This window comes from Phlebotomus argentipes, unplaced genomic scaffold (assembly GCF_947086385.1).
Source record: "Phlebotomus argentipes unplaced genomic scaffold, Phlebotomus argentipes genome assembly contig_5, whole genome shotgun sequence".
NCBI classification, from domain to species: Eukaryota; Metazoa; Arthropoda; class Insecta; order Diptera; family Psychodidae; genus Phlebotomus; species Phlebotomus argentipes.
This window is the reverse complement of record NW_026776165.1, coordinates 12610966-12636290: the sequence shown is the minus strand read 5'-3', so window position 1 is coordinate 12636290 and position 25325 is coordinate 12610966. Positions and strand designations below refer to the sequence as shown.

At 45.6% G+C, this 25325-nt stretch overlaps 2 protein-coding genes across 3 annotated transcripts; both read left to right on the top strand.

The window, feature by feature from the left end:
* The first annotated feature begins 46 nt into the window (after positions 1-46).
* LOC132256441 (unconventional myosin-XV) lies at positions 47-22737 on the top strand. Of its 2 annotated transcripts, XM_059752856.1 has the most exons (12): positions 47-151; positions 215-404; positions 508-603; positions 5864-6104; positions 7516-12816; positions 12881-13157; positions 13229-14256; positions 18155-18510; positions 20354-20603; positions 20834-21150; positions 21323-22145; positions 22284-22737. In XM_059752856.1, exons 4-12 carry the CDS (start codon positions 5979-5981, stop codon positions 22443-22445), a joined length of 8640 nt encoding a protein of 2879 aa, XP_059608839.1. In that variant the 5' UTR covers positions 47-151; positions 215-404; positions 508-603; positions 5864-5978; the 3' UTR covers positions 22446-22737. The 2 variants fall into 2 exon arrangements, with proteins under 2 accessions (XP_059608839.1, XP_059608840.1); XM_059752857.1 differs by lacking the exons at positions 47-151; positions 215-404; positions 508-603 and adding an exon at positions 1079-1319.
* Positions 22738-22812: 75 nt separating this feature from the next.
* Positions 22813-25316, top strand: LOC132256443 (uncharacterized). Its single transcript, XM_059752859.1, has 4 exons — positions 22813-23346; positions 23867-24236; positions 24314-25013; positions 25072-25316. The coding sequence occupies exons 1-4, from the start codon at positions 23246-23248 to the stop codon at positions 25314-25316; spliced, it is 1416 nt and encodes a 471-aa protein (XP_059608842.1). The 5' UTR covers positions 22813-23245.
* The last annotated feature ends 9 nt before the right edge of the window (positions 25317-25325 follow it).

Genomic DNA, 25325 nt, shown 5'->3' with positions numbered 1-25325 from the left:
AAATTACAGGCCCCGAAAAAGGCAAGAACCCGACATAACCACAATTCCGGCATGTGCCAAGGCATTGCGAAGTGTGGGAAAAGCGTGGAAATCAGCTGCAGAAATGGGTTTTCCTCAAATTTTTGTGCACCGTCTAGGGAATAAAGAAGACGTGAGTTTATTAACTTTGCCAAATTTCATTCTCTCATCGCTGTAATTCAATGTTTTCTTGCAGAACAGGGAAGCTTCGCAGCAATCTTCCCGGCCAAGAAGCGGTGGTTAGAAGCACGCATGAAACACGTGGTTTTTATCAGGATGAGCCTCAACATGAGCTGGAGCTGCTTGCATTGCCATCAACTATCCCGGAAGGATTCAAAGCAGTTCGCAAGAGATGGATTTTTTGGTTTCACCGGGAGAATTGTAAGGTAAATAATGTGCTTGAGAGCAATCCAAATCTGTGGATGCGTTGCAAGTACTTCCGGCGATGAATTTATTAACCAATTGAGTAAATTGTGCGACAAATTGCAGGTCATCAGTTGCCGTAAGAAGAGACGAGATAAGCAGGCGGATTTGCAACAGTTTGCATGGCTGGAGGAAAGCATCCTTTCACTGAAGGAATTCAGGGTGAGTTCAGAATACAGTGTAAAACGCAAAAATAAGTCCTCTAGGATGCTATTTCGTCAACACTCGACGGTTCTTTATGGCCAAAGCTGAATTTAGAGTTAATTTATTGATTTCCATTTCGCCAAAAGCTGCGATCAGAATGCAAACATGCTTTATTTCAGCTGAAAACATGCCTTCGACTTTTCTAAATTGAAACGATCAAAACCGTCTGGAAGATCATCATCAATGGCAACGGCAATGATTTCCCCTCCTTTCGGCCGCTGTGGCTTTTCGATCGCTCGGCGCGTGTGTGTTGCTTATGTCCCACCTGGAGAAGCTGGTGTAACGGTGATTGATACCTGTGGTGGCATTTTACCTGGCCCGTGTGTGTGAGTAAAACGCCGTGCTCTTTCATGCTTGTGCAATCCACCGCTCTCGCTCTGTCTCACGGCGAAGAATGCGCACTCGTCAGATCACTTCCACTCACACCGAAGCTCTCTAAGTCTGGTTAGTTGCTCGGACTAATTCAACAAGTTGAGATCACTTTAGTCTCGCTGGCAATTTTTCCTGTTACTCCTCTGTTAAAATACTACATCTTATCTGCAATTTTACCTTAAAGGGACATTTTTTCTGTTCCACAGAAAGTGTTTTATTGAAAACATTCTAATGTTTGTGTCTTCCAGTGCGTGATTGAGGACAAAGTGGAGAATATTGGTGGTTATGCATATATAATGAAGGTGAATGCGTTTTACCTGCTTTATAAGTTTTGTTCTACAAAGTGTGTTATAGACAATAATTGGATATGGCGAGGCTCAATTCCGCAAACGGGGCTTTTCAGGGAGTGGTTTTGCTATGCAAAGAATGCTGAATGAAATTGTGTGATCCTCGTGTGCTCTGCACTCATTAAGTTCACACACACAGATCACAGAGGCATTGCGATAGTTTTGTGATTGATTGGGGAAATTATCTCTTATCGACGGTGCTCCGTGGATTGGAGCCAAGTGCAAGAAATCAGTGGAATCCGCACCCAATTCCCAGTCATTGAGTCGTGGCAGCCATTTTGAAATTCCAATCTCTCTCTCTCCAAGACTCACTCACCGTCTTTCCCGCACACCTTCATCACATCCGCTGGACTCGCGATCGTCGCCCGTTTCACGGTGATTCCTTCAGTCCAGCGCAGAAGCATCCTGATCGCAACTCCGGCTGAGAAAAGTTGCAAGAGAATTGGGGAAGGATTTCACTCATGCATTAATCTGTGATCGCCCAGAACTTTTACACTAGACAATCTCATTGATGACGTGTTAATTTTCCATCATTTCTTGTGCGGATCTTCTTCCCATGGCGATCTTTTTGTGCTTGATATCGCGTGGAAGGGAGAGAAGAGAACACTTTTCCGTGGATCAAATGATCTTCAGCTCCATGTGTTGAAGTTTCACGCAGTGAAAAATGTTCCAAAAATATTGTTACGTTGGCGTTTAACACATTTGCATTATATCCACTCAACTTCATGACGATGTACACACATATTCTTGAAATGTTATGTTTTTGGCGATGTTCAGTGTGTGTAGAGAGAATGAGAATGATGAATGATGTGAAAAATGGTGCGTAAAAGATGTTGAAATGTTGATATTTAATGTCCTTAACCAAAAGGAAAGAGAGAGAGTCAGGAATTCACACTAATTCTTTACGCAAAGTTATAAATGCAAACAACAAGCTATTAAAAGATTTAAACGATTCGTAAAGCTGCGAACCTTGCAAATTTTTTTTTAGTAGGAGAATCATGAAATTGAATTTAAACTGAGAAATATTTCAAAAACAAATAAAAGAAAGTTCTCCGTAATTTCTAAATTATTTCAATATTTTCAAACTTATATTTTAATGTGAAAGATGATAATAATTACTCTCGTAAAAATCATTAAATTCAGATCAAGGTCTATTTGATTTTATAGTATTTCATATAAAAATTTTGTGTAAACAATTTTTATACAAAAGCGATAAGGTTGAAAATGTTATGACTTTGATCAGAAGTTTAGGAAGCCCAGTATCTAAATCCTATCTAAATCCGGGTATCTAATTTGGTATCTTTAATTGACAGAATTAATTCTGTCCAAAAATGTAGCTTAACTAGTCAAAAATCTGACAATTCAAAGATTTTCTAGAGCAAGAACTTTTCAGTCTAGTCTTCTAATTCCAAGAAAAAACCTTACTTATTCATTTCGTCCAATGAACTTTCTGTAAGAAACAGCTGAAATTCTTAAAGTCCTGTCAAAAGCAGACCTGCTCTCTCGTATACAGCAGGAATTCACGGCAGAAATGTTTCTCGTAGAGAATTAATAGACAATTTAGTTGTGGCAATAGTGTCGCATATCTAGTTGGGTTAGATCATAAACTATGCCGAACATCCATACAATCTGTGGTGTCTCTCAACATGTTGCTCGAGAGGCGATGTTTGGAAGACAATTTCTGCACTCTGCCGAGCTCTTGTGTGTTTCAATTCACATGCGACGCAATGGTACATTTGAGAGAAGGCGCGGTATGATTTTTTTTTTCGTGTTATGCAATGAAATTCTTTGAGTATCTCGCGCCTTCTCTCCAAAAGCACCTTTGCAGCAACTCTGAGGAATTTCTGATGGTCACATAATGTTGGCTTACAAATATTCAGTCAATAAGACTTCAATTGTAGTGTAATATTGGAAATGTGTATATTTCTATGAGACGCTCTTCGGCGTGTTGGTGAAGTATTTTGTCTTGATGGCTAATGGTGTATTTTTTTTCAACCACACCAAACAATTTGCATATTCATGACCTGAAGAAATGTGGTACGCCTGAGATTTGTTCGACAAATTATTAGAATTCCATCACCGTGAAAAATTCCTCACACATGAACATAAGGATTTAATCATTGACATTCAAAGTTGGAGTGAACTTCTGTCTCTCTCCCTCCCTGCCTAAATATTTCTGCAATCTTCGCAGTGTTCTTTTTTTTTTTACACCTTCCTGGCAATGGCCAGGCCATAAAAGTGGCACTTTATTCAAGCATTTCCGTATATAAGCAGTGGAATTGACAATACTAGCTTCACAAATCCGTCAAAAGTATTACAGCAAACAATAATAATGAGGTTCACTAATTTATATTCACTGCAAGTTAACACTTAATTTCTCCTCGCTTCAGCGTTTTGCTGAATTACCGCAGGAATTTGTGTTTTCTCTAGTCTCAAAATCCTCTTAAAATCATGACTTTCATTTCCCTTGAATTGTTCAGAGAGCTTGTCTCTTCCGAAGACGTAAAATTTTGTCAATTTGCAATGTCACAAGCTTAAGATTTCTTACCCGTTATTATGCGCAATTTATGAATTTTTCAATGCTTCTCTCAATATTTTACCTGAATTGAATATTCAGTGAAGAAATAACAGTGAAAAAGTGCATTCCTTTGATGGTGCAATGAAGACGCGTTTTTCATGTCTCGTGTTTTCTCTTCTCTCAATCTTTATTAATTAAATAAATCCTAAATATATTCATGAATATCTCACAAACAGACATAAAAACTATCAATAAAACTTTCATTCTGCTATGTTTAATCAACATGTGTAAGTAAAATCTCAACAAACTTATCTTCTACAGACAATTGGAGATGTGTAATTATTATTGCATCGACAAGATTTGAATAGGTTGACTAACTGTTAATGTAGTTAATCGTTCAGCTTTCAATCTTCTTGTGTTTTACAAAACTCTTCATTGATCTGATAAATGGAAAATCACGAAAGCACCATACATGGTTGAAAGAAAAACTGTGACATATTAAATTCTCAAGCGAAAAGTGTCTTTATCTTAAGGAATTACCTTTTAATTTTATGTATTGCGGTGAGAAGCAGAATTCCCACACAAAAGCTTGTTGTCTTGTGAGCTTATTTATGCCAAATCTCCATTGGACTTTTGTCGCTACTTTGAATTTTTAGAGCTCTTCTGTACAGTTATGCGTGATATTCTCTGCATTTTTATTTCATTCTCCCCCCATTCACATCTTTAACAGCTGTATTTTGTCCCCGTGAAATCGTTGCTGTCTGTCACAGAGTTGAATTTATATGCACATCATCCTTAAGAATGTGCTTTTTGCACATTGCGCACCATAAGATATCATAAAAGAAGGCAGATTTTGTCCACGTATTGATGTTAACAAATGGATATAAAATGTTCACGTGGCTTTTGCTGGAGGAAAATTCATGTTGAAGATGATGAAGTTTCGCGTGTGGCAAAGAGAAAATTCTCTCCTCACTAATTCTCTTTCTATTGCACACCTCGATGAACAGCACCGATGAATTCTTGGGCAATTGAGGATATTAAATTGCACATGAAGTAGACATTCCTGATACTTAATTTTCTGTGATGTTTCAAATGTGTTCTTAGACGGTTAGACATGCAAAAAAAAAAAGAGACGTGTGAGATATTCTTGGTGCACATGAGTGAAAGAGGCAGAAAAAATGGGTGTTGCGAATGTGGAAAAAGGAAATTATTCAGTTGTGTAACAATTTTACTTACATTGTGAGGTCAAGTGTAATGTTGGAGTGAAGCTAAAGCACTCTTTATGGTCAATCAAACGCATCTTGTCATTAAAATACAATGCTTTAACATGAATGGACTGTGGAATTTGCAGAGTAATGTGCAATTTGGTATTAATTGCTTAACAATTGTGAAGTTAACCCTTGCAGGACGGGAGGAAATTGAGTGAGACAAGCCAAAAGAGGTCCTGACTTTCCTCAATACTCAGAATTTTAATAGGAAATGCAGAATTACGTTTCTTTGTCGAAGGATTTCCATAGTGAGAATATTCTATTGGACAAATATGACCTAGATTTTGAAGAAAATAAACTAAATACTCAATTTGATGAGCAATTTGAGACCAGGGAATACTTTTTTATTTTCCCTCGTTTTTCAATCTGTGTGGATCATATAATCATAATAGTCGTCGTGAAAGGGTTAAATGAACATGATCTTATGCGCAAACAACTAAATATTTCATTTATAAAGTGAGAGGGTGAAAAAATTGAGCAGAAAATGAAGTTGAAATGTGTTCACTTTAGATGAGAGTCGAAATGGTAAAAAAATGGGCAAAATTCAATGTCGACACGCACTGTAAATTTATGCCTCACATTGAGAGTCTCTTTTATCAGCTCAATTTTCCTGAATGTGTAGCATTGTGTGGTGATGTTTGTGAGCGTAGACAACAGACACTGTTGGCTGTTATGAACATATTCTTCATGGCTATTTTCTCCTTCACTTGCAGATACGCAAAGAATAGTGGATGGATTACAGTGTGACTGTGAGAAAGGCAGCAAATTGTCTCGTTGTGGTCGCGAGGAACGCATAGACGAGTGCGCAAGATCGAATTTGGGGGAAGTATGGATTGGAACGAGGGTGATCTTGTGTGGTTTGATCCGGGTCTCGGGCATCCGTTGCCGGGTGAAATCCAAGAAGTCCATCGAGCAGCGCAAGTAATAATAGTTCAGGCGGTTATCAATGGAAAGGTGAGTTCTCAAAAAAACACACACACTTCTCTTGCAGCATATCTCACGCCTTTATCGCGGTTTACGAGGCGTTTGTGGAATTAAATGATTTTTCACATCAATAAATCATCTTGCTTGCACTCCATCGATGATTTATGGATGTGATAAGGCGAGAATGTGGGTGAAACGTAAAAAAAGAAAGTGCCTCTTTCCGCCAATATATTGCATTTTATTATCTCACTCGGCTGGAAGATGATTTTAATTAATTAGGCATTAGGAGATAAAGAAAGTTAATTGCTCTCGAATTTTTTGTGGTGTTATTACAAAATCATAACAAATTTGTGATTATACGCGCCTAGATTTAGGCAAAAACCCACTGGATTTATGTTATTTTCTTCTTCAGCGTAAAAAAGGTGATATTGTGAATAGAAAGAAAAGTCATGGAAATGGCAGATGAAAAGTCTCTGAATGGTCAGTGAATGCAGTTTTCCCTGCACTTTCATAAATCTCTGTGCCTAATATGTGCAAGTAACTTCTTTGTATTTCACTGTATTCAATACCACACTAGCTGTGTTTACAATTAATAGCTGTACTTATGCTTAAATACTAAAGCACGCTGATCGCGACGGTGTTCATGTTGAGCTTTCTTGTGCTCGACTTTCAATTACAGTGAGATTATACTCTAAAAAGAAGCCTGTTTGAGAGAGAGAGAGAGAGAGAAGCGCAGGAGAATGAGAGATTGATGGAGATAAAGTGTGGTGTTATCGGATGTGAAAAACCATTGGTGTATGTAGGATGGCAACATACATTTTCACTGGACGAGAATTATTACATTGAGAAATTTCAGTCAGCGCAGAACGCACATATTCGCCTAGATATTTCAGTCTTTCTCGAGTTTCACTCTGGCGATGCAGTCTTGGTCACTTCCTCTCGCGACTGTGTTCAACGCATTCTGCTGGGTGGCTTTTTGCTGTCCTGCGCACGATGCGCATCGTGAGATTTCACTTGGAACCATGGCAAAAGGGTGGATCAGCGACATCCACGCCGTGTTCCTCGCCATCGCTGTCCTCACTGCGCTCTGGCGTTTGGCGTCGCCAGAGACGCCCAAACATTGACGATATCGCGTGCATTGAGCGTCTCAGTGACGATGAGATTCGCGCTAAGAAGTTGAGGCGAAGACATGGAAGATATCCGCAAGTGGTCAGGAGATTAGTGTCCCTGTGCAGTGACGTCATAGCGCAGAATGTTAGCATGTGTTTATTTCTAAGAGAAACCAATTTTTGTAGTTTTCACCAATACTTTCAGGATTGGTTAGCTTGCCTCTATTTATAAATGAAGTCTTGTTAAAATTTAGGTGCCAAATATTATAGTTACTTCTATTGTATTTAGTAAAGTCAAATACTAACACTTGTTTCTTCTCTCTTCTCCGCAGCCACAGACATTCACGTTGTCTCTGGGCGAGGGCAATCTACAGGCGCGCCAGGACTTGGGCGGAAGCGGTGTGGATGACATGACACAGCTGGATGATCTCCACGAGGCGTCTCTGCTGTGGAATCTGCGTCTGCGCTACGATCATGGGCTGATCTACACGTTCGCCGGTAGCATTCTCATCGCCGTGAATCCGTACAAGATGTTCCCGGACTCCTATGGACTGGAGGTGGCGAAGAAGTACGCCGGCCGTCCTCTGGGCACTCTTCCGCCTCATCTGTTCGCCATCGGCGCGGCCGCTCACGCTGCTCTGCCGTCGCCGCAAGTTGTGGTGATCTCTGGCGAATCTGGCGCTGGCAAGACGGAGTCCACGAAGCTGGTGATGCAATATCTAGCGGCAGTTGTGCCTGGCGGCGGATCTGCCAGTGCTGTCATCACTGAACAGATTCTCGAGGCGGCGCCGCTGCTGGAGGCGTTCGGAAATGCGCGAACGGCTCGGAATGACAACAGTTCGCGTTTTGGGAAGTACTTGGAGGTGTACTTCAAGCAAGGTGCCATTGTGGGTGCGAAGATCACGCAGTACCTGCTGGAGAAGTCAAGGATTGTCACTCAGGCGCCCGGCGAGAGGAACTACCACGTTTTCTACGAACTCCTCGGCGGCCTCTCGGATGCTGAGCGCACGAAGTACGGGCTTCTGGAGGCGGAGAAGTACTTCTATCTCAATCAGGGTGGCTCCGATTGTGCGCCCGGCCGGGTGGATTGGGAGTCGCTGCAGGGCGCTATGCAGGTGCTAGGCGTGACTGAGAGTGAACGTGAGGGAATCGTACGTGTGCTGGCGTCTGTGCTGCATCTGGGAAACATCTACTTCCATCGGCGGCAGCTGCGCCATGGCCAGGAGGGCGTGGAAGTGGGCTCTGATGCGGAGATCAAGTGGTCAGCGCATCTGCTGCAGATCTCCAGTGAGGGTTTGCTGCGATCGCTCACGACGCGTATTACGGAAGCGCGTGCTGAACGCCTGCACACGCCATTGAGCATCGATCAGGCGCTAGACGTGAGAGATGCCTTCGCGAAGGCCCTCTATTCGGGCCTCTTCAGCTGGCTCGTGTCACGTATCAATTCAATTGTGCACAAGGGTGGAACTCACGATGCCCAGCGAATATCGATTCTCGATATATTTGGCTTTGAGGATCTCGCGGAAAATTCCTTTGAGCAACTGTGCATCAATTATGCCAATGAGAATCTCCATTTGTACTTCAACAAGCACGTCTTCAAGCTGGAACAGGCGGAATACGCGAGGGAAAGACTCGAGTGGACGCCACTCACATGGGAGGACAATTTGCCAGTGATTCACTTGATGGCCAAGAAACCCGTGGGTATTTTTCACCTCCTCGATGACGAATCCAACTTCCCACGTGCCACGGATCTGAGCTTCCTGGAAAAGTGTCACTATAATCACGCCCTCAGTGAGTTGTACTCACGACCGCGAATTGGTGCGCAGGAGTTCGGTGTGAATCACTATGCTGGCCAGGTGTGGTACTGCGTGGAGGGTTTTCTTGAGAAGAATCGCGATGCTCTGGCGCTGGATTTGCTGGAGTTACTGTCGTCCAGCAAGCAACCACTCATCGCGGACATGACGCGCATGCTGAGGGCGCAGCGTGATGCTGGCAAATCGATGCCACGCGGTGCCAATGGACGCTTCGTGACGATGAAACCGCGCACGCCAACCGTCGCGGCGCGCTTCTCGGACTCGCTGCAGCAGCTGCTGCAATCGATGGCGCGATGCAATCCGTGGTTTGTGCGCTGCATCAAGCCGAACAATGACAAACAGGCGCTGCGTATGGACATGCCGTGCGTGCTGCAGCAGCTGCGCTACCTCGGCATGCTCGACACCATCCGTATCCGCCAGAAGGGCTATCCTGTGCGCCTGCGCTTCCAGCACTTCGTCGAGCGCTATCGCCACATGCTGAAGACGCCTATTCCCAGGGGCACGCCATACCGCGAACTGTGCCGCATGGTGCTGGACGCACTGCCGAAGACCGCCACCGAGGGCCCTGACTTCCAGCTCGGAGCCACGCGCGTATTCCTGCGCGAGGATCTGCATCGCATCCTCGAAGGTGGACGCTCGGAGAGGCTCCGCAATGCCGCCGTGGTGGTTCAGAAGCACGTGCGCGGAATGCTGGCGCGCAAGAGATTGCAACGTCAACGGCGGGCGGCCGTGAAGATTCAGTCCGTGTGGCGCGGCAGGAGGCAGAAGAGATCCTTCCAGAACCTCAAGGAGGCCACAGTGAAGGCTCAGGCGCTGTATCGTGGCAAGGTGCAGCGGAAGCGCTATGGTATGTTGAAGACGGAGATGAAGAGGCGGCGCGATGCCGAGAAGGCGCAGCGCGAGCGCATGGCGCAACGCCTGGCGAAGGAGCAGAGCGAGAGGAGTCCTGTCGTGCACCTGGACGTGCCGGCAGAGTTGGCGTTCATCTTCTCGAAGATTGAGGGCTGGAGTTCCGTTCACGGCGATCGGCATCTGGTGAAGGTGGTGGGAACTGTTCCTGGACCACCAGCCACGGGAAATCTGCCCTCAGATTTGGATCAATTCGCCTTTGGCAAGTTCAGTTCGGTGTACTGCAATGGCGCACGACTTGGTGCTCGACGCGATCCCATCAACACGCCGTTTCTGTCGCGCGCCGCCGCTCGTGATCAAGACTTCCAGGACGCTCTGGCCATGTTCAAGCTTATTTTGCGTTGGACCGGGGACTCGACGATTGATGGCGTAAAGGAGAAAACCCTGGCGGACTACATTGTGCACAAGGGATTGTCCAGCCGAGGCTTGAGGGATGAAATCCTTGTGCAGTTGTGCAATCAATCCTATCGCACGGATCCCACTCACGCGCAGCGTATCTGGCAACTGATGACACACTGTCTGTCGTGCTTCCAGCCCGGATCGGCGCTGAATAAGTATCTGATCAAGTTTGTGATTGATAATGCCCCGGACGCCATGCGAGAGATGCTGCTGAAGAAGCTTCTACGCTATAGTAATGGCTTGCAAGCGCCGTCTTGCCGGCTATTTCCGCCGACTTGGCTTGAGTGGCGATCGACGTCGCGCATGTCAGACATCGCCATTGGCCTCACTCTGCCCGATGGCGTCACGCAAACCGTGGCCATTGACTCGTGGACGACGTGCGAAGAGGCAGCGGGACTGGCGGTGTCATCAATGGGCATTCCCAGCTCCGGATGGACGGTCGTGATGGATGACACGGGTTTGATCACAGATTCCTGTGGGCTGGACTTTGTGCTGGATCTCGTGGCGGAGAAGGAACTTTGTCCGGCTTTTCCGGCTGTGCGCAGTGACTTGATGCGCTGCGGCCGGAAGAATTCCCAAGTTGTGGTGTCAGACATTGAATTGAGTAGTCCGCGAAGGCCTCAAGTGCCACCGCCTGAGCCGCCACGGGCGGCAAGTGTGCAGGAGAATGTCGTGGAGAAGAAGATTGAGCGTGAGGAGCGCAAAGTAGACTATCGGCCGTTCGAGAGTGTGGCGCGGAAGACTTCCCATGATCTGCTGTCGCGCAGTTCGGCCCTCAATGAGCGATACTTCGAAGTGGAGAAGACACGATCACGGTCTCTGGATGATCTTCTCGCCGGCGAGTCGGTGGAAATTGTCTCGCGTCCAAGTCCTGAACCGCTGACGACTCTGGGATTGTCTGAGAGTCGCCTGAACGATCGATATCACTCCACTGAGCGTCTGGCGCCGACCAAGCAGGCTCAAGATCCGCCGCCGCGCTACCAGAAGTCCCAATACGCCGGCAAGCGCTCTGCTAGCTCGCACTCGAGCAAGTACATCGACAGAGCAGAGTACGGGATCAGATCGTCAGCCATGTCGGACACCAGCGAGGCGCCTTCGCTCGCGAGCCACGTAAGACGTGTGAGAGTGCCCTCGCAGGCCTCGGATGTCGATCAGTTCCTGGACGAGCTCTTCAGTCCGGTACTCGATGGGTCGCTGGATGAGTTGTCTGACGCTCGCTCTCTGGCGGCCAGCATCCGCGGCGGCGGCGGAGAGGAATTCGACGCCTTTGCAAATGCTGACCTCATGGATGCCGACATCGCCGAGCTCTGCAGTGCAGCTCAGCTCATGAGCCACATTAAAGGGGGCGGTGAAAAGGCTGCCCAGTCGCAAGATCCCGACGCTGAGGTGGCGTCCATCACGGATCAACTGGAGATATCAGTGGATGACTACATCACGAACCTCTTCCAGCCCATCTTCATAAACGATTCCTTGCGGCATCTCACGGAGAAGGCGGAACTCGTGGAGGCGATCAAGGGTGGCGGAACGGCGCAGGGCCAGGCGAATGGCTTTGGCGGCGCCGTGCGTCCGGCTGGCGACGGTTCGCTCGTGTATCAGCATCAAGTGCAACGCGCCTTCCTCGAGTCGGCAATGGCGCAGAATCTGCAGATTCAACAGCAACTCATGGAGCAGAATCAGGCGCTGCAGAGTCTGCTGAGGCAGCAAGAGACTACCCCAGCGTCGCCATCTGGCAGGAAGCCCAGCTTCAAGGGGCGCTCCTCGTCATCGCCCTTCCTCGACATGTTGCGCAATCGCAAGATTTCGTCCGAGAGCGGCGGATCACTTATTCCGCCGCCTCCACCGCCGCCCATGCCGCCTCCGCTGGAGTTCAAGGATCCGTCCGAGGCCAGGCCTTTCATTGATCCCTATGGGCGCGCTAAGACTGTCCGCATCGGCAAGTGGCGCTGGCCGCCACCTCAAGACACACCCATGAATGAAACTGACGAGAACTTCTTGCACTTCAAGATGCGCCAGAACCAGCGCAAGACGAGTCCGCATGCCCACAATCAGTCTGGGGACTCGCCCAACGATCCCAGCGCCGTTGAATGGGAGGAGTTTGAGGTGGATCACGTGATGAAGAAGGCCAAGGACTCCACAGCATCGCTGGAGCAGCAGCAGCAGCAGCAGGTGAATCATCAGAGTGTGCCGATGAAGGCCGTGCAGCAGCGCAGGAGTTTTGAGATTGGGGCGGAGCGCCCTCCGCCGGGCAGCGTGGGGAAGCTGAAACTGAGCTCGGAGATGCGGCAGCGACTGGAGCAAGTCACTGCTGGGCATTCGGTGCGATCGTCCAACAGCACGCGCTCTGACAGACCCGAGAGGGCGCCGGCGAAGCTGGAGGATGCGCGCCGAATGATGCTGGAGCAGCAGCTGGGTGGCAGCGGCATGTTCCAGAGTCCAGAGATACCGTCGGTGAGAAGTCAAGTACAACGTATGGAGCTCGGCAAGCGGCCAACGCCGCCTCCATGGCCAGTGGTGCGCATTGAAGATGCCGAATAATAATGCGATGAGTGATAATTAACTTCTTGTTTTTGTGCAGGTTCTACCGCCGGCTCCTCCTGGTCCGGCGCCACCGCCGCCAATAAGGCCGCCGAACAGCGTGCCGCCAGTTCCACCACCACCGGCTCCGGTGGTGCCACAGCAATTGCAGCAGCGCGGCGACTCGGCAGTGAACGAACTGCCGGCCTTCATGCAGCGCCAGGAGCGCGACACTTTCGGCGCTCGTCCGGCATGGAATGCCAGCGATACCGGTAAGGACACGTGCGACTCGTGGGGAAATGCAGAAGCGGCCAAACTTGACATGGTCTATGACAACAGTGAGTAATTTGAACGCTGAATCGCCACATGAAATCATACGCAATAATGCTTTGTTGTCTCCTCTCGCCAGGCTTCAAGCAGGACATCTCGATGGATAGAGAGAGATCGCGGTCGCGATCGAGGTCGCGGGATCGCGAGAATTTCAGCGAGGCCGTATGGGATCGGGCGGAGGTCGAGGGTCCGCCGTCAAGTGGAAGCGATCGCGAGCGGGAGAAGGATCGCGAGAAGCGCGAGCGCCTGTATGAGATTCGTCAGGTGGAGCGCGAGCGGGAGAGCAACAAGGTATATCAGCCGATTCTGCCCAAGAGCATAGCGCCAGAGAAGGACAGAATGCGCGCGCCGGCCGAGAGGGCGACTTTCAAGACGCACATGGCGCAGAAAAGTGCGCAGGAGCGTGAGCGCAAGAGCTCTGCGTCCACGCTGGTGTCCACGAACACGGACAAGATGGACGAATCGGAGATGGTGATTGACGATTGGCCAATGCCGGCAATTCCGGCTCCTGTGCCGGCGCCGCCGTCCTTCAAGACGCCAGCGACTGCGTGTCTCACGTACAATCGCGTGCCATGGAAGTTGCGCGTGCGCAAGGAAGTCTTCCGTCCCGGCGAGGCGCTCGGGCCGCCGGCGTCGCTGGATCTGCTCTTCGCGCAGATTGCTACCGATGTATTTGGGCGCACGGCGTCGTTGCGAATTGCACCGGCCGATCGGCGGGCGGCGCTGAATCTACTGGAAGGACACGGCGTGACGCTGGAGAACATGTCCGGCCAGGTGCGTGCCATTGTGAAGCGTCACTTGGTGGACTTGGCGCGCAACTGGCCGTTCTATTTCGCGCGCCTGTTCACGGTGAGCGGATCGTCACAGCTGCCGGAGGTCAGCATCCTAGCCGTGTCGCACAGTGGCGTGTATCTGGCGCGGCGCAACTCTGAGCATCTCATCGTGATCCGCTCTGTGCCCTTCGCTGAACTCCAGGGCGCTACGACTCTGCCGCGTCCGGCTGCGCTTCAGCTCACGCTCAGGAGCGGCACGCGGGTCACTGTGCACGCGCCCAGGGCGTCAGCCATCCAGAGCATGGTGCAGACATTCTGTCAGGAATACAAGATGGTGAGTGTTTTTTACCCCTTTGAATTTGAACAATTCTGTCTTTTACCAATGAATTCTTGTGTCATTATTATTATTTGTGTGCCAAGTGAAGGTTAAATGACTGAATTAACTTCACGTGTTGCTATAAATGTCACGATTCAGTGTCCATATTGCTTATAAAAATGAAAACAATTTCACCAATAATAATTCTGCAGTAATAATTAGGCTGAAATAAGGAAGAAAAAACTTTCACTGATTTTAGTACGCGGAAAGTCTCAATGATTTTCTTATGAGTTAAGAGTATATTTTTAATGATTGCTCGCAATTTATCGCTTGATGATCACAACGCACCTTGATAGAAAAAAAAACGCTCAAAATTGGAAGTTTTTTCGATGTATAAGAAAACACACTCATGTTTGTGAAAGACTCAATTTTCCTACCAGAGATTTTCCATCAAATACATGGTGATGGGAGATGAATAAGAATGATGAGGAAGCCTTGGGTGGAAAAGTGCGGAAATTGGATGTTGTTGCATAAAATGTCCATAACAAATGAGGAAGAAAAATGGCCAAGCTTACGCATTTGGATCAATTTCTCTCATCGTTAATCTGCAAGAATTGAAAAAAGGTGTGTTTGTATTGTGATTTTATGCAACATCAGACGAGAGAAGAGAAAAAAAAACTATAACAGAAGGTTCGATAGAGGCAAAATCTTGTGTAACAAATGCATTTATTTCGCCTTCAGTTGCTTGAGCGTGTAATATCGATGAAATTATTCACATTATTGTTGCACAAGAATTCATTATGGCAGATGAATATTGTAAGCGTACAACCAGAAGCTCAAAATTTGTACAGTTTTCCTGTCGGTCTGTTTGCGTATATGAAAACATTTTGGGCAACAAAAATGTCTCACGAGTGTATGTTTTTTTGGGCAATGTTATCTCATTAGCACGATTTTTTATAATGTGTGAATCACATTAAGAGGAAGGGAAGTGTTTTTGGAAAGAGTGAGACACAATGTAAATAAATTTTCATGCGGGAATCATTTTTATCCTAAAGTGAGTTAGTAACATAAGAATAATCAAATGTTTTGCTCCAAATACGAGCATCACTGTGCTGTAGAGTTGGAGTGAATAGAAGTGAAAATGCCTATACAAAATTTGGAAATCTACAATCTGGGGAAATCATAAAGAAATATAAAGTGTATCATTTGTCTTCATTACACTTAGAAAAGTGCTTCTGTGAAGAAGAGAGACAGAGAGAGAGATAAGAAAGACGGCAGAGAGTCGCAATCAATAAAACCAATAGTGCTTCTTTTACAGTTCCTTAAGTACATTGGTTTTGTGAGATGTCTTGATGGTATAAAGGAGTGTTAAGAAATGCTACTTTTTCAACATTATCCACACTCTCTTAAGCATATTTATTTGGCCATATAAAGGCCTCTCTTTGTGAATTTTGTCTTACTTCAAGAAAAGTAGAGGAGTTTGTTGAGAGAGAAAAAGTACGTTTTGAGATCAACAGTGCTGCTTTATACATAACGTACTTCTTCACACTGACCCACAATCCGCGGTATACACTGTAAAGATGCCTCGTTGCCTCGCAGAGGAGAAGATAAGGTGGAAATATGTATGTCTAACGGAGAGTTTTTTGATCAATCGCAGGGGTAAAAAAAAATCAGTATCAAGTTTTCGCCACGAGTGAATCGAAAATTTGCAATTGGCACTGAAAATTAGCATTTTGAGGAGAAGTATTAAGTGACAAATGTTGAGTTCTTTTCAAGAGTTTGAACTGAAAATTGTTCTACGATTGTCCTAAAGTGACTTTAGAAGTTGAGATTTTAATTTATTCTATGGCGATAACTTGAGAATGAATCGTATTAGCATTTCAAAGAAAGTGTTAAAAATGTTGGAGTGGACTTTAAACACTGCCCAGAAGTCTCGTGCAGATCTTAGCCACATTATCTCCGCCTTGGTGAAGATGCATAACATATTATCGGAACAAGAGTGTCTGGTATTGAGTGCAAATTGCGGAGGGGAATCGATCCGGACGTGGAGAAAAGCGGCGAGAGAGAAAGAGAAAAGCTAGCTTTTGGTCAATGGCACGATGGCTGGCAGGCATTGGGAGTCAGTGGCTCTTGCGCTGTTGATCTGCAAACATCGTGAAATTTCTTTGCGAATCAATTCAACTTGAGATCATCGAGGTTGAACCGGTTCTTCTTTGGTGAATTGCTCATTAAGAGGTTTTCCTCTATAGTGTTTTTTTTCTATCTATTCAATAAAATAGAGGACTTTTGTGTTATTGCTCTTCAGAAGAGTAGCAATTTTGTATAATTTTGTGGTGAAGAACCTCTCAAGACACTCGTGTGTTTCTCAATGGTGCTGAAGCTATATTGCTTAGAGATTCGACTGCAACAGTGCGAAATATGGGAGAAAGCAAAGCGTTACTGTAACAGATGTTGAATTGGATTTCAGTGTGAATATAGAGTGACTGGAATATTTGTGTCGTGAATATAGAAGAAGATGCTTTCGATGGAGCAAAAGTCAAATTCACCAATGCGTCTGAGAGATCCGAAGAACACGTACAAGTGCTATGACTCCATTCCCACGCCAAGTCCAGTGGCTCAGGACAATTGTGAGGACGCTGAGTTGGGATTTGCGCACAAATCCCATCTTTTTCCCCGTCCAGCGTCTCTGGACAGTCTTGTGAATTCACTGGAAGGCGACAGTTCGAGTGACGATGGCATTTGTGACACGGACTCGTCGCCGGAAATTGAGCAACTCACGGGCACGACGACGGCACAGGTGCACCTGAGGAGAAATGGCTTCGAGGACATGATGGAGAAGCTGGAGATTCCGCGGGAGCCCGTGATAAAGGCTTACCTTGAGAAATCAAGTCAATTGCATGAGAATGAATGCGCGAGTGTTCGCTCGATGGATGAATTTATTCACAAGTCGTCACTAAAGAGGCATAAAAGTAGATGCGAAGAGGCCAAAGAAGATCCAATTGCATTTGTTCCGGCGCAAGTCAACGGAACAATTTCGTCAATATCGAGCAATTCATCTGTGGCGAAGAATCGTCGATCGAGCATCACCAGTTCGGGTTCAGTTGGTCGCATGGAGACGATAATTGAGGAGCCAATTGAGCCGAAAGTCTCTGTCAAGGAGATTCTGGCACGCTTCGAGACACTGAGAGAATCGGCTGAGGTTAGAGAAGATACTTGGAGTCACATAAAGTGTTGAGTGAAAGTCAGTTTAGGTTGGACACGAGCGTATCGCGGGTTGTTTTTGTCTGCAAACTAAGGAGATAGATGAATTGCAAGAAATGCTCATTTTTTCCAATCTCACGTGTAGTTTGTCTTCGCATTTTGCAATGCTCGCGGTGCAAGAGATGCAAGGTTCAGCTATCGAAGAAAGTGACCGAAAAGTAGCCAGAGTGTGGCCATCTTTGGTACAAAAACATCTTTCACACAACTTTCTACTGGCGCGCGTATCTCACTTTGGACCAACACAGAGTTTCTCGACCGCGAAGTCGCCCCTCCTTTAGCTAAATGCTATGAAAACTCAATTAGAGCATTAGTCTGACTAAAAGAGCAATTCTGCGTCACATGTGGGATGTTTTAACATTGAAGCATTGTTGCAGACCAAGTTACAGACGCACATTGTAGAGATATGTAAATGTGCTCTGAAATTGTGCGTAACTTCAACTTTTTCTGCAGTTTTAGAAAGTGATTTTTATAAGAATCTCTTTGAAAACCAAGAAATAATCCACTGACAGCCAATTAATAACTTTAACACTGAAGTTTTCAGTCTTCATTTTGCCCTTAATTTGTCTAATAATACTGAGCGCCAAAGTGTTAAGAAGCTGATTTTTTACCCTCTTTTACAATCATATAACGTCAACTCTTTTGTTATAATTTGCAGATTCACTCGAAGACATCAACGTTGTCTTCAGGAGCTCGAGCGGCGGCCGCGACTTTGAATGCAAGTCACACTGAGCGTCATCATCATCAGGAGGCGATGATGGTTCGACGCCAAGCAACTTCTCCGTCTGCAGGACAGCAGCGTCATGAGGATCACGACGTGACTGAGCAAACGCAGCCTATACACAATGGGCGCAAGCTCTCATCGCCCGGACACCACAAGACGTCCATCAACCATCAGGACGTGCTGATGCAGCAACAGATGAGAGACGACGACGCCGTTCCGATGAATGGCGTCTCCGCAGGATCAGCGAAATATTCCCTTCTGCAATTCGCAGCTCAGCATTTCCGCAATGAGTGAGTAAACACTGTTGACAATAGATTTCATTACTAAAATGTTCGGGTGAATTGAGATTGCAAGAAAGTCCACTGATTGTCGTTATGCGCAACATAATTAACTGATTAGGCAATTAAGAGGTCAATCAATTCACACAGAAATCGTACATTTGCCGCTGAAATCAGTCATTTTAGTGGTATTTCTCATTTAACTTGATGAATGTGCTGTTATTTTGCAGAATTCCTATGTTGTTTAGGGGAGAGTGGGGCTACGCAAAACATTGACATTGTTATTTAATATGTTTTCGTGTATTTAAGAAGATAAACATTGTTCTTTTTCTCCTTATTAAGGTGAAAATAGGATTTTCAGTTTCACACAACATTGAAATCATAAAATATTTTATAGAACAGAAACATTCTAATTAGTGATAATGGAAAAACCTTTTCTTGGCATATTACAAATTCAAAAATGATAGGATATTTTAATTATTGTTCTTAAAGCCATTTTCATATAAGAAATATGGAGATAAATCTTCTTTTATTGAACCCATTCAACCCGAGAAATTGATGAAAATATTTCTTATATGTTCCATCAATATAAGCAATGTAAATGGGAAGTTAAACGTGTTCAAACTCCGCTCTTCTCTAATGTAATCACGATATATTATACCCAAATCACCGTTTCTTAAATCACAAATGATGTCTTCACATTCTTCTGGCGCAATAAAACAGAGACTGAAGTCAAAAGGAAAATAAGATCGGCGATCAGTTTCTCGTGAAAAGAGAGATCATTTGTTGAGTTGGAATGTGAGAAATGTCAATTTCCTAATCTCAACTCATGTGGATTTAATATTTCTCCTGCATATCTGAATACTAATGCACAGATAAAATGTATGACATATGATTTTTAGAAAGTTACACACTTGCTCTTGGCTTTTTTCGCCAAGAAATTCCTGTTATTACAGCAAACAGGTAGAAAAAAAATGGCAAATCTCACGTGGAAAAAGTGCATTTTGCATTGATTAAAAAAAAAGTGCAGCGAATTTTGCACATTGTGTGGTTCCACTTGTGCGCGGAGAGGAAATTTGTGCAAGAAATGGCGCGAAAAGTGTGAGTGAGGAAACTGGAGAAAAGCTCAAAATATGAGACGATTTTTCATGTGGAACAGAAATTTTCAGACATTTCATGTTTTTTTTTTCTTCTCATCTCAACCACAATCAATTACGGCCTGAAGATCATGATCGCTTCTCTCTCTCTCTGCGTATTGTTAACACGTCTTCCAGTGGACGGTTAGTTGAATTTTCTCCGCACTTGTGCTGTTGATTAGGGAGTTTTCGAGATTTGCACTCGCGCACTGTTGCTGGAAGTGAGCAATTTACTGCGCCGAAGAGTGGTTAACATTCAATGGCCCGATTTTTTTGCCTCACAATAATTTACCGATTCATATTTTCCTCCGCGTGTTTTTTTTTTATCAAAATGATCTCATTTTGTGTGTGCTACTCTTACTAAAACCGCGAGATATTTGATGATCTCGCGCTATTGTAGCGAAATGTATTTCTATACACACAATATTGTAATTTTGTCTGTCTCTAAGTTGATCTGTGAGTTTTTGCACACCCAAAAAGAAACAAAACATAATGCATTTTGAGGTTTTCATCTTTCACTTCGTCATGGTTGCGGATTTCTTACCGTGTTCAGTGCAGTTTTAGTCATAGACAAGCATAAAAGGCAAATCGGTTCGCTTCTTACAATTGTGACGCCGACAGAATGGAGTTTGCAGTGAAAGATGGGGAATTGAAGTGAATAATATTGCACTAAAATGACTCTCTCCCAATAACTTTGTGCTCTTTTCTTGCATTTGCAGTGTCCAGAATGACGATGCCAAAATTGCGCCGATTGTGACGCGTGGCGAGAAGAGATCGTCGAGTGGCTCGAGGCCACAATTGGATCTCGTGAGATGGCAAGCGACTGCTCTGAAGACACCTCTGTTGCGTCTCCCGTCGGACTTGGCAATGCTGGCGCTCGAGTGCTTCGAATGCATCCTTCGCTACTGCGGAGATCTTCCCTCGGATCCCGATCTCACGGAAGTTCAATGCGTCTACACGATTCTCATGGTGAGTCTTTCACTCCAACAAATCCAACCCAAGCAGAATCACTTCCTTTAGGCATTTAGTGATGAATGTTCGTCAATTGAATTTTTCACATGAAAATTCCAAGAACGGCCATCTGATTATTTCACAGTACTTTCCATATTCAATCAATTCAACTTAGTGTGGAACTCGAGAAATTGCGTGCACTTTGAGATGGTTTTTGGTAAATTCTTCATGCAAATTTATCTTCTCAGCATTGCCACAAACATCTTACACTGCGTGATGAGGTCTATTGTCAACTGATGAAGCAAACGACACTGAATCGTTCGCCAAATCCAGAGTCAGTGCAGCGAGCTTGGCGCCTTCTCAGCATCCTGGCGGCGTACTTTGGGTGCTCAGACGCCCTGCGTCCGTATTTGATGGAGCATTTGTCGGTGGCGGCGTCCGATCGACGGCGTTCTTGTCACGGAACGGCGGCTGTTTGTCTGACGAATCTGCGGAAGACAGCTCGCTGCGGAGGACGCAAAAATGTGCCAAGCGTTGAGGAAGTCACCGCTGTCTCAGCCGGAAGGTGAGTTCTCTTGATCCCCGTTGATTGTAACAAGATGTTCGCTCGCGTGATGATTGTTCTGTAGTTTGATCGAAATGAAAACCACAAGAACGGCCAGCTGACAGGCATTTGAAAGCCTTGAAGATTAACCAATTGATATGCGCAATCTAATGAGATTATTATTGTTTTGCAGATCCGCGCGTCGACAGATCTATCGTCTTCCTGGTGGAGCTGAGCGTGTTGTGAACACGCGCTGTTCCACTGTTGTTGCGGACGTGATTGCTGAACTGTGCTCACTCCTGGGCATTGACAGTGGCGCTGAGCAGCAGGAATTCTCGCTGTACTGCATCGTCCAAGGAGACGCCTTCACGATGCCTCTGGCGGCAGATGAGTATATCCTGGACGTGACGACGGAGCTGCTCAAGTCCGGACAGCCGTTCTATCTCATCTTCTGCCGCAGCGTCTGGCACTTCCCGCTGAAGCGCGATCCCGTGCCGACGCCGCTCTACGTGGAGGTTCTGTTCAATCAGGTGGCGCCTGACTATCTCGAGGGCTTGCTGCTGGAGTTGCCTGGCGGTGGAGCGCCGCCGCCGGACGTGGTGCGCGACATGGCGCGCGTGGCGTCACTGCTTCATCGCGCCGCGGACTTGAGTCACGTGCCGACGATGAAGGAGATCAAATTCCTGCTGCCAAAGCCGGCGCTGGGCATCCGTGAGCTGCGTCCAGCACAGTGGGTGGCGCTCGTGCAGTCATCCTGGCCGTCCGTGGCGCCACTGAGTCCGGGCCAGGTGAAGGCGCAGTTCCTGGCCGTGCTCGCCACGTGGCCGCTCTTCGGCAGCAGTTTCTTCGCCGTGAAGCGCGTGTGGACAGATGACGGTGGTCAGCTTGAGGATTCCTCATCGATGTGGCGAGAATTGATTCTGGCGCTGAATCGCAAAGGTGTCTTGTTCCTGGATCCTAACAGTCACGAGACAATGCAGCATTATCCCTTCACAGAAGTCATCTCCACGCGGAAGGTAAGGAATTTGCATATTATTTGGAAAGATTTCTCACCTGGGATGACACAGACTGAGTTGCTAAACTCGCTCTTTGTTTGGCTTCAGTAAGCCTTTCCTATAATTCTGATATCTAAGCATGTTTTGTGCTCTCCACAGGTGCGATCTGAGGATGGAGCGCTGTTCCTGGATATGAAAGTGGGCAATCTGATGCAGCAGCGTGTCATCCGCGTGCAGACTGAGCAGGCACATGAGATTTCACGCCTCGTGCGGCAATACATCACGATGGCTCAGGTGCAGCAGAGAGACAGGCGAGAGTAGACGCTTATGTATTATTAAATTGGTGGAATGAGGAATCTCTATTGCAACGAATTAGTGTCTATTTATTAGGAATTACGCAGATCTATGATAGAAGTAATGTTATTAATTAATTATAACATAACAATTACATTTTTCCCCTTAATAATACAAAAAAAACAGACGCGCAATCTGCAAAATAAACAGTATGAATGTAATCTTTCTTCCGTCATTATTATCTTTGTTGTAAAGAAGGCATTTTTACCTAATGGCTATATTTTATGTTTAATAAAATACAAACCTATTATCAGAATAATTGTGATTGGAGTTTTTCTTCCTTAGAGCCCCAACTCTAGGCTAGAGCGATCGTTGCAAGTGTGAACTTGTCTTAGAGCTTTTGCGTAATGAAATACTTGAAATTCCACGAAAATATAATATCACAAATTAGCAAAGAGTAGCTTTTGCAGAGTGTGCCTATCAGATTTTCTCCACTCTTATCGCGACAGCGCGGAGTTATTAGCTTCTCAGTTGGGTGCAAAAGTGTCGATAAAGCGGTCGTATCGATTCGACACTCGCGCTAGAACATTACTCACCAAACAGTGGACTTTCTCTGCTCTTTTCGACCTCTTCTCCCATCTCAATTCGCACGCAGAATCCCGCGAGATTTCCTGCAAAGCAGTGATAAAAAGATGCTTGATTGACCACCTTTTCCGTGCTATGCAAAATAGTTGACGTGTGTGATATCTAAGCGTTTTCTGTGATGGTGTGCGAACATTGATAAGAAGTGAACATTCCAAAGGAATGCTCTGTGGCGAAGGGAGAAAATGTTCCGGAAACACGTAAGAAATGGCACTCGTTCCAATCGAGACAGCGGCGTGGCATCGATGTCCAGCTTGCAGAGTGAGTTAGAGCACAATGCATCTTGGTAGGTATAAACGAGAAGTACACGCAAAGACGTTGCTAAGCAAGGGGGAGATATCATGGTTAAGACATGGTTTAAGGAATAGGAAAATAGCGTAATTCGCTGATTTTCTAGAATTTCTTATCTTAGAGAAAGTTCTTTCTATAGCTTTTCTATGTTATGTGACTATAATTTTAGACAGGTTTAAGCTCCAAAAGTGTCTATCTGACTTGAAAATTAATGAGTAAACAGTTTATAAAGTTTAGGTGATTTTAGCCATAATTATTTCCTCCTTGTCGCTAAGTTAGTTATAAATTTGTTCTCCGAATCACGATATTGAATTTGACAAAGCAAATAAGTTCAAAAAAATTTGACTGAGTGAAATTTAATGAATTCTTATCGAAATTATAGATAAAACCAACAATAGAATTACTCTGTAATTGCTTGTGATTATATCGATTCATTTGCAATCTTAACAGCATATTAATAAGCTATGAACGGAATTCATGCACAGATTTTTTTTCTTAATTTCAATCAAAAACAGTCGGACGTTCTATAAAATCTGCGATCTCACTAATCGCGAAGAAAGATACGTGAAGATGCTGCAAACGCTCGTGATTGACTACAAGAAGTGCTTCACGCTCGCCCTCGATCCACATCACTTCTCGCCTGTCAGCTTGACTCGCTTGCGGAAGCTTTGCGGTCAGGAGAGGAAGATTTTCTTCTTCTTTGAGCACCTCCTCGATCTCCATCGCGACTTCTGTGAACTCCTGCACGACTGCGAGAGCGCCGTTGATGTTGGACGAATCTTCCTCGATTGGATGAGTGAGAACGACCTGGACATTTACATCAAGCACTGGCTGCTGAATCCACTGCAGCGTCAGGAAGTTCAGCATGAGTTTGATGCCTTCATGGTAACTGTATACAATCGTCATTCCATTCTAGCCTCTTCCTAACCCATTTAATGTTGGGTTTTCTCGTGTGTTTGCAGAGTGAGTGTCTGGGGCATGCAGAAATTCTGGGACTCGATGCTTACACAGCGCCAGCCAATCAGTTGCACTACTACAAAAAGACTCTCTTGTCTCTCTGTGAAGTTTGCTCGTCCGTGGAGGATCTCGCGGGTTTGCATCTGATCCAGAAGTCCCTTGAGGCACTCAGTGCCTTCATCAGTCGCTGCGATTTGTCCGCTGAGGCGTTGGACATTGAAAACTCTGAGGCAAATCTCGCCCTCATCGGCCATTGCGTGTCTCGCGGGGAATTCCAAGCGCGCGAATACACCGAAGGACTCAAGGTGAAGGTCATCCTGCAGCTCTTCCAGCGCGGTCTCATAGTCATATTGCCGCGAAAGTGTCCAAAATCGCACGCGCTGCGTCACATCTTCCACTCCTTCTACAATCTGCAGCACGTCGACGTGAAGAGCACGGACGACACGATCAGACTCAAGAGTCCAGAGACGGGAAAGACATGCTATAAGATTAAGGAGCGACACACTCTGCTGAAGAAGAGCAAGAGTGTCAGCATGAGGCAATTCATCGATACAATTGCCATTCTCAAAGAGGAGGAACTCAACACTTCCGACGTCATCCTGAGCACTTTCCATCCACCTGTTGAGGCTGTTAATCATCACTTGATTCACAGGATGAGGTTTAGGACGTTCTCTTGGCGATATTATGGTCTCTCAGTGCATTCAAGTGAGTGAAAAGTGGCTCATTTTGCTGAACAAATCCTAAAAATGTACCCATTTTGCAGTATCTTCCACTCTAGAAGACGATGGCAAACATCTGGAAGCCTTCAATGTGGCCTTAATAGAGAGATTCACGCTGCAAGAACCGTCACGAAGACGCGAACTTCACGCAATTCTTCACGCGAAGATGGAGTTCTTTAGGCGCATTCAAGAAATGGAACGAGAACGCATCGATGATCTCATACTTTGTCCCGATGATTCCACTGAAGACTGTTTTTACGACTTAATTGATGAATCAGATCATGATTAAATTTGAGAA